The 14235-nt window shown below is 41.2% G+C and overlaps 1 protein-coding gene across 1 annotated transcript in view; it reads right to left on the minus strand.

Moving 5' to 3' along the window:
* The window catches only part of RAB8A (RAB8A, member RAS oncogene family), a 30767-nt gene extending 17428 nt beyond the window's left edge, over positions 1–13339 (minus strand). Inside the window, 5 exon segments of the mRNA XM_069102125.1 lie at positions 6254–6331; positions 7610–7670; positions 9421–9481; positions 12983–13255; positions 13258–13339. Coding sequence (XP_068958226.1) covers positions 6254–6331; positions 7610–7670; positions 9421–9481; positions 12983–13255; positions 13258–13324 — 540 coding nt within the window. The 5' untranslated portion in view covers positions 13325–13339.
* Between the last annotated feature and the right edge of the window lie 896 nt (positions 13340–14235).

Genomic DNA, 14235 nt, shown 5'->3' on the forward strand with positions numbered 1-14235 from the left:
TTACTAGCCATGTGACCCTGGGCAAGTCACTTAACCCTGATTGCCTCCAAAAAAAGAAGAAAAAAAGACAGCCAGATAACAACAAAATACTTAGGAAAATAACACATGAAAATTTGTAGAATGTTGTTAAAGCAGAATTAACAGAACGATTCCTTGCTTTAAGAAAAAAAGAGCTAATGAGTTTCCTATTTAAAGAACTTTTAAATAGCACCTGACAAGTCAAAATGAAATAGAAAAATAAAAATGTAAAGAAAACAACAACTAGGAACAGCAATCTCTGTCCTTCTCCAGGGTTTAATTTTCTCACAATGTAAAATAAAGAGGCTAGAGTAGACAGACTCTAAAAGAGCAGCAAAGTGGAAAAAGAATAGTTGGGTTCAATTCTCAACTCTGATGCTTCTTAGCAGTTTGCCCAGGGAAGAGTCACTTCACTTTCAAATCCATAAAATGGACATCACACTTGGACTACCTACCTCCTCTGTAAATGGCAAAGCACTCTAGATTCAGGCAGCTGTAATAATCTGGAAATGCTATAACCAGGGGCACAGTGTTTTTGCCTTTCTTTGCATCTCCAGGTAGGGCTTAGCACAGTGCCTGACAGATAGTAATTGCTTCAAAAAATCCCGGCTGACCGACAAAGAAGTTCATTACTAGTTTGCCCTAAAGGTGATAAATTTTTTGGCCACAGCATCTCTGTAAGACCATATACTAAGTCCAATGTGGAGACTGTGATTAGTGGAATGCCCCTACCATCAAAACCATACATTTTCTGAAGTAATAAAATACAAAAATACCAATGGAATCTTGAGGGATTTATGATTTCTTCAGTACCTGCTGAACAACTTATAGTCTGAGTTGCCTGGGGCATTAAAAGATTAAGTGATCTGCACTGAATCACACAGCCAGGTAGTATCTGAGGTGGCACTTGAACCCAGGATATCCTGACTCTGAAAAGCCAGCTCTCTAGTCACTATCCCATGCTGTTTCTCATTAATGGGTGACTCCCTAGAATTACATAGTGATTACAAAATGTATATAGAAGAATAAGTGGGCAATAATATTAAGGGGACATCTGGCAGGAAAAATGAGGATGGGGGACTTGCTCTGTCAGAGATAGCAAATTGTTCAATAGAGCGGTAATTATTTTTTAAAAATATGCTATTAGATGAAAAGAGAATAAACAATCTGGAGTTAGAATCAAAAGCACATAGAATATTATAGTATCAAATCCAAGGGCACAAAATACTGGGGAAGGATCTTTACTTAAAAAACAAAACTACCGGGAAAACTGGATAGCAGCATGTGAAGAATTGGGAATACACAATCTCAATCAATATACCAAAAGAACTTCGGAATGGATCAACAATCTAAATATTAAAAAAAAAATTAAGAAAACTGAACAGTATAATGGAATTACAATAGTAATTGTAAAGAGGAGGAAAATTCTTAGTCATCCAACAAACCAGAAAAAGTTATAGGAAACAAATTAGATGGATTTGACCATATCGATATTCAAACATTTATTAAGCAGCTACTATGTTTTTACAGAACAAAGAGCAAGGTGTTTAGAATGTGAAGAAAGAGACAGAACAGGAAAAAATAATTTTACCATAAAGATGTCTGATAAAAACCTGGCATTCCAATTTATGAAAATAAGATTCTCTCCTTAACATGTCAAAAAGCAAAAAGAAGTAGCTCCCCAAGGGAAACCACCACCCCTGTCCCACAACCTTCCCCCACCCGGAATTATCAATATCAACTTAAAATTTATTCAAACATCTTAATAACTCAAGAAAATTTCAACGGGAGGGCTAGGTGGCACAGTGAATAGAGAGCACCGGCCCTGGAGTCAGGAGGACCTGGGTTCAGATCCAGCCTCGGACCTTAACACAAAAAAATAGCCGTGAGACCTTGGGCAAGTCACTTAACCCTAGATGCCCTCCAAAAAGCAAAAAAAAAAAAAAATCCTACTAAAAAAAAAAAGAAAATCTAAACAACTCTGAAATATCACTTTGCACTTATTAAGTTGTTAAAAGATTGATAAAAATTGGTAAAATTCAGTGCTACTGGGACTGTATACAGGGTATCCTTAAAGTCTGGACACACAGGAAATCTTATTAACTGCATATTTTCAAGAAATGAAATGAATGAAATTTTCAACATTTTATTTAATTAGCATAAATAAGATTTGATATGAAGGCACAGGAAGACATAGAAGACACACAGGAAATCTCACTAATTAAATTAATCTCATTAATATGGAAGAGTTCCATAGCTAATGAAAGCCTTTATTCCATATGAAATTTTCATGGCTAAAATTTATGCTAATTAAATAAAATAATGTTGAAAATATGCATAATTAATGTGATTTCCTATGTGTCCAGACTTTAGAGACACCCTGTAGATTAGAAGGGTGATAGAGTGGCTGGAGAGCTGGATTGGGGAGTCTGAAGGCTTTGGGTCAAATCCCACTTGAGATAATTATTAGTTGTGTAATGACCCTGAGCAGTCACTTAAATTCTCAGCGTCTCAGTTTCCTCAGCTGTAAAATGGAGATATCTACAATAGCACTTACATCATAGAGCTGTGCTGAGAATAAATGAAACATACATAAAACACTCTGCAAACCTGAAAGTCCTATATAAATGACAGTTGTCACTAACAGGCACATGATTACACTGCTGCTGGAGGCTAAGAATTGCCAGTCTTTTTTGCAAAGCCACAGAGCATTCCACAGAACTGTTTTGTTTATACTCCTGGATCTAGTAATATTACTACTAAGAACAAATCTTGAGGTTTTATTTTTACTGGAAGATATCCTGCAAAATTGTGGAATATGAATGCAACAGAAATATTACACAACAAGAAATTACATTAAAGAAGAATCCAAAGTACTTGGGGAAGGCTCATATGAAATTATGCAAAGAAATGCAGAATCAAAAGGGAAAAAACCCTACATACACAATATGCACATATTTAAAATATTAAATAGATGTTTATAGCTTTACAATCTTTTTATTATTATTTACATGTCAAAAATGTTTCTTTTTCTTACTGAGCTTATATTTTCCTTCCTAAGTTTATACTAAAATCAAAAAAGAAATGAAAGTTCTCTCTAAGGTCTCTCCCAGCTTTAACATTTTATGTTTCTAAGAAATAAACAAATGGATAGAAAAAAAACCCAAGCAAATTTGTAAAACAACCATAAATTGAAAGTTGACTCTGAGAAAAAAATTTAAACACAATCCAATGAACCATTAGCCAAATTGATGAACAAAAAAGGAAATGTGAATTAATAAAACTAGTAAATTATAGCAAATACAAAAAATATTGCAAAAATTAGAAAGTAGGATTATTATTCTCAGTCCTAGGTTGATACAACTGATTACAGAGTAGAAATCGATGACTAGGTACTTCCCTCTTACTGTCTCCGCCCGCCCCCCAATCCCAAAAAAAGAATCTGGCACTTATTGATAAAGTGACAGAAAATAATTTTGGAGATTGAAAGTGCTTAGAGATGATCTAGTCCAACCCTCCCCATTTCACAGATAAGGAAAATGAAGCCCTAATAAAGGGAGTAACTTGGTCAAGATTATATAGCTAGTAAAGTGACAAATCCAGAACTAGAACTCAGGTCTCTTAATTCCCAGGTTGGGGCTGAGCCATCTTGATTTGCTGAAGCTTCCTCCTCATCCCCAGCCCCACTCTCTATCAATAAAGAAGAAACACTCCCATTCTAAATTGATGCTTCAAAGATATCAAAAGGGTTACACGACATGATGTTAGGAGCTAAAACTTATTTCAATTCTCAAACCTGACAAAGAGAACAATGGAAAATGACAGTTCAAGAATATTTATTGAGCACACATGCAAAAATCCAAAGTAACATGCAGGCAAACAAAATACCTATTTACTTCAAAATATCACTCCCTCTGGCCAAACTGATTTTCTCCCAAACTGAAAGCTCCTTGAGGTCAATGATCTCAACTCTTTTGTCCTTACTTAGATCTTCTCTAGCTGGCTATGCAACCTCTGACATTTAATCTTTCCTTTTCAATGAATATAAAGCTAGTGTAGGTTATCATATTACTCAAAAAATAGTAAAAATCCTACCATTACCTCAAGAGATAGTTAAGAAAGTAGTCAAGAAAATTCAATGTCTAATCATGATGGGAACTTTTTTTTTTTTACAATAAGCATGGAGGATCTGGTCTCTAGAGGGTAATTAACTTTCTGTTCTCTGGTCTGTAAAATGAAGGGGCTGAACTAGATGATATCTTAAAGGATCCTTTCATTTTTCGACATTTTGTGTTCTTGTACAAGTTCCCTTCTGGCCCTGGCATGCTATAAGAACCAACTTATAAGAACACTAAATAGAAAGGTTCTAGGTTAATTCTCCTGAAAAAACCATCAACAAATCAAGGATGCCCCAATTACCTTTTGTATTTCATATAGTGGAGGCAGCTTTAAGAGATAAATAATGGGTATAAACTGAGTTAAATTTAAAAATTACTTTTTGCAGATGACATCATTGTACATCTAGAAAAACTGGGAAAAATAAATTTAAAAATGACTAGAAGTCAAATGTGAGTTCAGCAAAGTTACAGGCATAAAATAAATATACAAATCTCAATTCCAATCCTGTACTTTAGTGACATAAAGCTAGAAAAATGTGATGAAAATAAAAAATTCTACTCAGAAGTAACAAAAACCCATTAGAGATGAATATAACCTAGGCCATAAATATTTTTAAAAAGAAATTATAATGAGAGTTATAGAGTTTTATGATTATAAGAAACTTCAGATACATTATTTGATTTTTACACCAATCTGGTGAAGTATATTAAATATTATTCCCATTTTATACAGATGAGGAATCCTAAAACCCGGAAGGGTTAAATGACTTGCTCAGTGATAGCTGATGGCAAAGCGGGGGTTCTAACTCAGGTTTTCTGACCCAACGTCCTATGTTCTCTCTACTTACCCAGTCTGCTTCTCTTAAAAAACAAAAACAAAAAAACCCTACGAAGACTAACTGAAGAATCAGAGGAAGCTGTGAATAAAAGGCAGCAGCAGCCATTTGTTCTGAGTTAGAAAGTCTCTGCATGTATGGGGGCTGATGACAAGCTGTTGCTGGAGGACTAGACTAGCTCCATCTGGACACATTCTTCACTACAAGTCCAGGTGATGAATTTCTATTGGCCCACAACACATGAAGCAGTCTGCTAAGGTGCAGAGAACTGTCCTTGGCCTACCGTGCCAACACTGGGATGTGGTTAAGCATTAAAGTGTGAATAAAAGCAACAACATTAGCCAGAACCCCTTATTCCTTGGAATAGCCTTTACTATAAATGTGAGGAAATGTGCTGTATGTCAGGAAAGACAGCCCTTCTGGTCAGCTTCTCACAGACTTACACAAAAAAACCACACTCATTCACCTGTCTAGTTTACGGTCTGATTGAGGCAGACATAGCATTATGGCCCATCTACCTTGAATGAACAGACTTTTGAAATTCAACTATAAGGTAGTAAACATACTACCCTCTGTCTAGCTGCAATGTGTTTCAGCAAACTCTACATCCCATGAGCTTGAAGGAACAAGAGAGTATGTGGGGGGAAAGGGAAGAATCAGTAAGGATTTTCAGTTTTAAGGCTTCTATCAACAGAGACGTGACAATACTTTCCTGTGGCTTTATGACTGACTGAAGTCCTCTCGCTGAACTTTAGGCCTGAAACACTTCCCAGTTAGTCATCAATGCTAGGTGATATGTTGTTCCAAGGTCATTTCTGTCCAAGGGGCTTATTGTTCTGGGATATTAAGAGAAAATCCCCAAATTCTAGCTCACATTTTTTTGACTAATAAAGTTTTATTCGGAAAACAAAAAAGGTATCCTATGACCTTGTTTTTCCCAGCCCTGCCTACACCAGGTAAGAATAGCAGTTTACATTTTTATAATTCATTAAAATTTCAAAAGCACAAATATTAGCCTCATTGTATAAATGAGAAGCCTCTAGGAGGTAAAGTGACTTGCTAGCTGGTGGAGAAGCTAGGATTTGAACCTAGATCGTCCTACTTCAAGGCCCAAGCTCTTCCCACTACTCGATGCAGCTAATTTCTTCATGACCACCAAATAAAAGTACTAGGGCTAGGATCCTAGCTTATATGAAATCAGATAAAACTGAATCATTCATTGACTCACAAACATTTAAAAACCCCCAAATAATTTAAATGTATCAGGAATTAACTAACTACCTCTTCAATGTTCCGAATCCAGTTCCGGATATTATCAAAAGATTTCTCATTGGTGATGTCATAGACCAGCATGATGCCCTATAAAAAGATAAATTAATAAATGCCTCTGTTAAAAAAAGCTAAGAAATCTTAAAGGCTGGACCCACATCCCAATGACATTCTGTGACCTCAACCTAGTACTCACAACCCTCACAGCCCTTCTGTGGATGGTAGATGGGAATCAGTGAGAAAAGAATGGTTTATGTGGGAGATCTGCACATTAAACTCAGCTCAAGCTAAAGCAGAAAAGACCAGAAAAACTGGCTGTAATGAAGCAACAGGGGCTTGAAAACAAGCCAAATGGCTGGAATAAATAGGATATGGGCAAGTTCAGCTTGGATTATCTGACACTGTACTTTTATTAAAGAACAAAAGGGGATCTCATCAGCTGGGAAAAATCACTGTTTTGAATTGTTTTATTATGAATAAATCAATAACAGATAGAAACAGTAGAGTGTAGTGAGGAGAACAATGGAGTCAGGAGCACCAAGTTCTGGTCCCTGCTCTGTTACTTGTTAACCATATAACCACAGGAAAACCAGGCCCAGAAGAGCTCTAAGCTCCCTCCCAGCCTCAAAGCTTTGAGTTTAGCATTTCGACTGAGGTAAATGGGAATAATAATTACCAAACTCCTGAAAATAATTCTGCCTCACTAATTGCTTGAATCTTAAATAACTGCTTTACATTTAAAAAAGTACTTTAATCCTAAAACCCCTGCAAGATAGACTGCATAAATATTATCACCCTCATCTTACAGATGAACAAACAGGTTCCAAGATACAAAGTGACCTGCCCACGGTCACAGTATCAGAGGCAGATCACAGTATCAGAGACCAGAATGCACTTTACAAGATCAGATTTAGAGCTGGATGAGGCTTTAGGGGCCTTATTTTATAGATGAAGAAACTAAGGTCCAGCAAGGTCAAATGGCTTGCCTGTAGAAAATGACTAAAATGGGATGTGAACAAAGGTCCCTCTGATTCTAAATGTAGCCTTTCTGTCTTGTACCACTCTGGCCTCCTGACTCCATGCCCAATGTTCTTTCCTAATTCTCCTAAAAGTTTCTTTACAGATTGAAAATGACTACATCTTTTTTCACTTTCTTCAAGGGTCTCTTTATCAATCATCACCATATTCTTGAGAACACATGGAGAAATCACCCATGCTCTATATGGCTACTTTATTCAAACAGTCAGTTACTGTACAGCCAATTCCTTAGAAAAAGACTTTTTTCTTCTAAGTGCAAAATATTCTGTAGTTTTAAGGCCTTGTACACTCAAAGATAAAAGATAATCACAATTTTTAAAAAATCCATACCATTGCACCTCTGTAGTACGCAGTCGTAATTGTTCGAAACCGTTCCTGACCAGCTGTGTCCCTAAAACAAAAAGATTTGAGTTTTTTTAAATGTCCATTTATTCACTCATTTCTGTGAGGAAGGATTCAATAAATATTTATTAATGATCTGTAGTGTACAGAGAACTGTGTTAGCACTGGGAACAAGAGAAATTTTAGTTAATGGCCTTTGCCTTCTACTAGAGGAATATGACACAGTTAACTATAAAACAAAATAATGCATAAGAAGGTGCTAATAAAGGTTATCTAGGTCCAAGAGGAAAGTCAGTATTATAATCCAGGGAAGGCTGGAAAATATTTTCATGGAGATGCATTTGAGCTAAGCCTTAAAGGACAGTTGGATTTCAACAGGAAGGGTGGGAAGATGGTGCATTTAAGGCGTAATGAACTGTGTATATAAAAAAGGCACAAAGTAGGAAAGTGAGGGGGATGTAAAGGGGCGACAAATTGTCCAGTTTGGCTATGGTAAAGAGCCTGTTGAGGGAAACAGTACAAGATAATTCTAGAAAAGGTAAGGCCCTGAATGTCAGGATAAAGAATTTTGTCTTTATTTGGCAAAAGGGGAGCTACCAAAGGATTCTGAGTAGAGGCATGACATGACTAGGCCTATGCATAAGGAAGACTAATCAGGCAAGCATGTGAAGGGCATATTAGAGGAGATAGAGAAGGACTGGTGAAGGGACTGGGCTTGGGGAGATGAGAACTCTGCTGTCTCACAAGAACAATATACGGATATTACTGAGTAGTTTAACCTGGGATCATTTATTAAATTAAGTTAAAACTCAACCATGCTTATCTAATATAATACAGGTATTTTTAAAAATTCATTAAATTGAGTCAAACCAATCCAGGAAGCCTAAAACTAAACTTGATCTGTCTGCAGCATCTGTTCAGATGTTAGAATATGAGTACTATTCCATCATAAATGTCCATTCTTGGCAGCAAAATAAAATGTATAAATCATAGGTATGCCTAAGTACGCCAAGAATTCATCTACAGTATTCTTAGGTCCAAAGTTTAGAGTCCTGGCCAATTTGGCACATTTTATTGCATTATGGGAATTCATTCCTAAGGTCTCGAAAATGAAAACATGTATTTTAAGCAAGATATGTCTGTTTTTAAACTTTGCTCTGGGATTTCAGGGAAACATGCAAGGTAATGTTTGCATTAGTGATATCCCTCTCTTTGGCTCTTCAACAAGAAAATAAAGTGGGATATGAAAAAGCCAGTCTACTATGCACTGACATGATCCAAACACAATGTGAGCCAGTGTTACCTACCCTGGTGAGAAGCAGATACGGGTTTCCCTCCAAATCAAACACAGGTAGACAGGGATGACGGACCAAACTCACATGAAAAGAAGGGTATATCTAGCTAGCTCTTGACAATCTTGGAATGTTATATGATTGCAAAAGTTCAGCTTTAAGAAAACCCAAATGGAGTCTCAGACAATTCCAACAACACAAAGCCTATGCTTGAGAGCCAAAAGGAAAATAGCTCCTTTGAGTTGGGTGTGAAACACAAAACTCTTCTGAAGAAAACCTGTTTGTTCAAGTGACTAGCTAGAGTTGTGTAAACAATCAGACTTGGTTAAGATAGTTAAGGGAGGGGGAGGGGTGAAGAAGAGAAGCTCCATAAGGGGTGCTACCCTGTTTCACTGACACTGAATTCTTCAAATCAATATACTGTAGAAATTAAAGACACGACAAAATGCATCAATGAAGAAAAGATCATTTTTTAAAAATAAAAGTACTGATAGTATAAAGACTCACCATATTTGTAGTTTAATTCTTTTGCCATCTAGCTCTATGGTTCTAATTTTGAAGTCAATGCCTGAAAGAAAAAAGTGACATTACTAGTACATTTCAGAAGTTCACTGTTGCTTTTGAAATGTGTTTTCATTATTGCCTCCAAGCCTACTTTTCACCTCGGTGAAACCAACTGCACACCCCTAACTCAGCTATCCAAACTGTACATTCACAAAAGTCCCTGTGGGGCTATATGAAATGGAGCCTGAATGATGAGAATTGATTCTAAGAGGACAAAGAGCCAAGCTTAAATGATAAGAGTCTTAAGGGTAACCAAAAGAAAGTATATAACAATGGCAAAAACCACAGCAGACAATCAGTCCAAAGCAACAGAAAAGACTGTCACATCATACTGCTAAAAGCATAATGCCCTCATACACCCTGCCTCCCATTATATTCTAAGGTGTGATTGCTAACGCTGATTCCAATTAAACCCCTCTTCACTTTGGTGACAGGAGTTTAAAGGGCCGTGATCAGAGGCGATGAATTTGTACTGCCCCCAGGCAACACTTTGCTTCATACTTTTCTTTGGTTTGGTTAATACCATAAGCTTAATTAAGAAGGGTAATTTATGGGGATTAAGAATCAGGCCTAATTATAAGGTAAAGAGACCAGATGGTGTAATGGTTAGAGCTGGCCTTGGAGTCAGTAAGGCTTAGGTGAGTCCTACCTCAGTGGGCCTGTCACCAAGCAGCTATGTGCCTCTGGGTAAGTCACATAACTTGTCAGTAGCCCTGGCAACTCTCTAAGACTATAAACTGCAGAGTGTCAATCTGTATGGATGGAAGGAGCTCGCTTTCAGGGAATTCTCCAAAACTACAGAAATCACAGGTTCAGTCTCCATTCTCCCCTCTTCCCTCAAATTACAAAGTAACAAACCTTCCTGCCAATACAAAGATTAAAGACAATAGAGAAACTGAACTTCATTGAGCTAGGAGTACCAGTATGTGGTATCTAGGTTGGGCTTTGCCATTACTCTCCGGGTTACCCGAACCAATAGTAATTCTATGGGCTGGTTTTTCATTGGTGAAATAAAGGGCTGGAAGAAAGGCTCACTGCCGCTTGAAAACACTAGGATTCTTAAAGGAAAACGCCAGAGTGGATCTCAGTAGCACTGGTAAGGAGCTGGAAAACTTTTAAGCTGAAAGCTTCAGGGAGTAGAAGTGAGGTTAAGCACTAGCTATGCTACTACCACATACGTACTACTTTTGATCTGTAGGGAAGTGAAGAGGCTTTAACTTCCACTTCTCAGAGGATTTTAAAGAAACCAGAATGAATTAGTAAGAAAGAAACCTATGCTCAGAATGGGACTCAGGCCTCTAAGAATAGGAAATTTCAGAAACTCCAAGAGTGCAGGGACCATTCTATCATGTAATATGCTGTGGAGCTTAAAGGGACCTCAATGTTCATGTAGTTCAACTCCTTCACCACTTCTTTTTTTGGAGGGCAACTGGGGGTAAGTGACTTGCCCAAGGTCACACGGCTAGTTTTTGTATTAAGTGTCTGAGGCCGGATGTGAACTCAGGTCCTCCTGACTCCAGGGCTCGTGCTCTATTCACTGTGCCACCTAGCTGCCCCGCCTTCACCACTTTTGGTATCCCTATCCTTTATAGTACAGCATCAGCTAGTAGTAGGTACTTGATTTTATTGAACTGAATAAAGATGAAGGAACCCAGAGAATTAAAGTGAGCCCCCCCCCCCAAGGTTACACAGGTAGTTAAAACAGTAGAACCAACCAAGATGTAAAGTCCAGATCATCTGATTCAAAAAGTCAATCTTTCCAGTGTACTACTCTGCCACTCCATTCAGCAAATTTTTGAATGGGCCCAGCTCTGTCCAAGTCACTCTAAAAGCTGGAGGAGCACTGCCAGGAGCTCCATAAGTACCCACTATTCAATATCTTTCATATTCACAGCTTTATTCAACAAGTCTCATTTACTGTCAATGCAGGAGCTTTCTAAACTGAAAGTCCCTCCAAGGAGTAACTGCTGGACTTTCTGAGCATGAAGATAGGGAAGTCTGGCTGAAGCTGATTAAGGTGCAGTGGGGTGCTTTCATCTGATAGTCATCTACTTTTGATGACACAAAGGAAGGTACTATCACTTCATCTTAGCTTCAGGACTACTTTAACCTTATAATAATGAGAGGGCTGGAAACAGGAACTAAGGTTACTGACTCTCAACAAATGTCATAAACCATAAAGGACTATACAAATGTGAACTATTATTAGAGACCTGAGAGAACATCTAGTCCAATCCCCTCATTTTACAGGTGGGAAAACTGAGGCCCAGAGAGGGAAAACAACTTGTTCAAAGTCACAGAGTTAACGACAGAGCCAGAATTAGAACCCAGGTCTTCCGGCATTCTTCCCATTATATCCCACTGCTACTTCTAGTGATCTCTCTTTGGAAATGGGGAAGGGAGAAGGGAAAAGTTGGGAAGTGAGAGGGAAATAACACTACAATGGTATTTAGTGACCATCTTCTGGGTTTCCAGACTGTACTTCCACTGCCAAAATACTTAATAGAAACTGAACTGTCATGCTCATATTTGGAGTTCAATATGAGACTAGCTAGAAGAGCTAGGAAGAGCTCTAGACTGAGAATTCGTGCCTAGCAGGTGCTTAAGAAACCTTTGGGGACCTGGAAATAATCGGCAGTCTTATGTTACTCGTCTCGGCAATGTGACTACCTATGGCTTTGTGACACTGGGTAAATTATTCCTCTTCTCTGGGCCTCGGCTTCCCGATCCATAAAATAGGGTCGGGTAGGGCAGAATCGGACTAGAGGATCTCGGATGCCGGCTTTGTCACTGTATCAGAGGCTGGGGAAGCTAGAGCGGACAGGACGCAGCATCCCTGGGGGGGGATGGGAATGGTGAAGTGTGCCCCTAGCTTCGTGGGGGCATGGGAGGGACAGCCTTAAGGAAAGCAACATAAAAGTTCATTGTAAGACCCTCCTGACCCCTTGGGTTGACTGGTCACAAGCTCAGCCTTTGAATCTGGGAGAGAGAGGCAAACTCACGCTCTGTAGTCCAGCTTCCCACAGCTACTTGGCTCCCCTGATCCTATCCCAACCATCCCAGGCTCTGCCCTCCCACAGCCAAGATCCCCCCAACCACGAAGGATGGGATGGGGGCTCTTTCTCCACCATCACCCTGATTCCGTTGTCCCCCCCATCCCCTACCAGTACTCCATGTTCTCAGTCCCTTCTGTGGTCCTTCTCAGTCACCGCTGTGGTTCCCTCTCAGACACCCCGGCCCCCCGTGGTTCCCTTCCAGCCCGCCCCCCACCGATCCCCTGGGCCCCTCTCCGTCACCCTGGACCCCTTGTTCCCCCTGGCTGTTCCCTCCCAGTCAGCCCTGTTGCCTCTCAGTCCCCACCCCCCAGCCCCTGTTGCCCCGTTCTCTCTCATCCCCACTGCGTCTTCCACTCATTCCCACCCTGGGCCCTGCCGGCCGTCCCCGGCCCCATTCCTTCCCAGCCACCCCGGGCCCCGCCTCTCTGCCCCTTCTCCTGGCCCGCTACCTATGGTGGAGATGAAGGTGGAGTTGAAGGCGTCCTCGGAGAATCGGAACAGGACACAGGTCTTCCCCACCCCCGAGTCCCCGATCAGCAGTAGCTTGAACAGGTAATCGTAGGTCTTCGCCATATTACACACTATACCTCCTCGACGGGAAGTGCCGGCGGCGCCTCGACACTGGACGCCGCCCTTGTCAATCTGCGGCGCTCCCGCCCACGATTGGCCGAGATCCCACTGCACGTCACGGCAGCCGCCGCCCACCCCTCGCCGGCCCCCAGACCCTTCGGCGGGCTCCGGGAAGAAGATGGGGAGACGGAGCAGGAAGCAACCCTGAGTGTGCCTCCCATTGGCTGGAGTCGCGTTCACTTCGACAGCACGGCCTTGGGATTGGCCAGAGATGGAGACTCGAGGTTCAAATGGGGACTGGAGTGAGATGGGGTGGAGGCGGGGACAGGGGAGGGAGGGTGCCACTAATTCCCCGAGCTGAGCCCAGAGACCCCGCCCTTGCCCTCAGCTGGGCGGGGGAGACCCAGCCTAGCTCCCGCGCCCCGAGGCGAGGCTCCGCCCCTTCTATGGGGCGCGGGAGGAGAGTCACGTGAGAGGAAAAGGCGGGGCCCGGTGAGGGGCGGGGTGCTGAGGGAGGGAGCTCCGGAGCTCCGAGCAGCCGTTAATGTCTCTCAGCAGCCGTTAACTGAAGCTGCCGGTAGGAGGTGGTCGGCTTCTCTTCGGCCCCGGCCGGGGCTGGAGGAAGGAGGGAGCGGGTGCTGGCGTGGCTTGAGGCAGCGGGGAGCAGCCCCTTATCCGCGGTCCCCGAGCCGGCGGCCGGACCCCGGAGACCTGGGTTCCTCCGCAAGGCCCCCGCCCCTCCGGGGGCGTCATTCATCTCTCCATCCATCCATCCATTCATTCGTTCATTCATTCATCCATCAGTCCCCTCATTCATACATCCATTGTCCTATGTTTTTTTTCCCCTTCCCCTTTTTGTTTCCTTCGAATTCCTTCCACGACGCTGTAGCAGCTTCTCAAATTTATTGTCATGAAAGGTCTGTGGGGCACCGAGAAGTTCTGTGACCTGCCCAGGGTCACACAGCAAATGGACTGCGTGCCCGAGGCGGCGCCTGAACTCCAAGCTATTAGTGCAAGGCCAGGCTGCCTCTAAGGATTTTATATTCATTCTGGTGGAATGTTGAAGTCAGATACTTGATCCTTCTTTCCTTCCTTCCTTCCTTCCTTCCTTCCTTCCTTCCTTCCTTCCTTC

Source organism: Petaurus breviceps, unplaced genomic scaffold, assembly GCF_028583685.1.
Source record: "Petaurus breviceps papuanus isolate PSGF00001 unplaced genomic scaffold, PetGlider_PUasm1.0 523, whole genome shotgun sequence".
Taxonomy (NCBI): domain Eukaryota; kingdom Metazoa; phylum Chordata; class Mammalia; order Diprotodontia; family Petauridae; genus Petaurus; species Petaurus breviceps.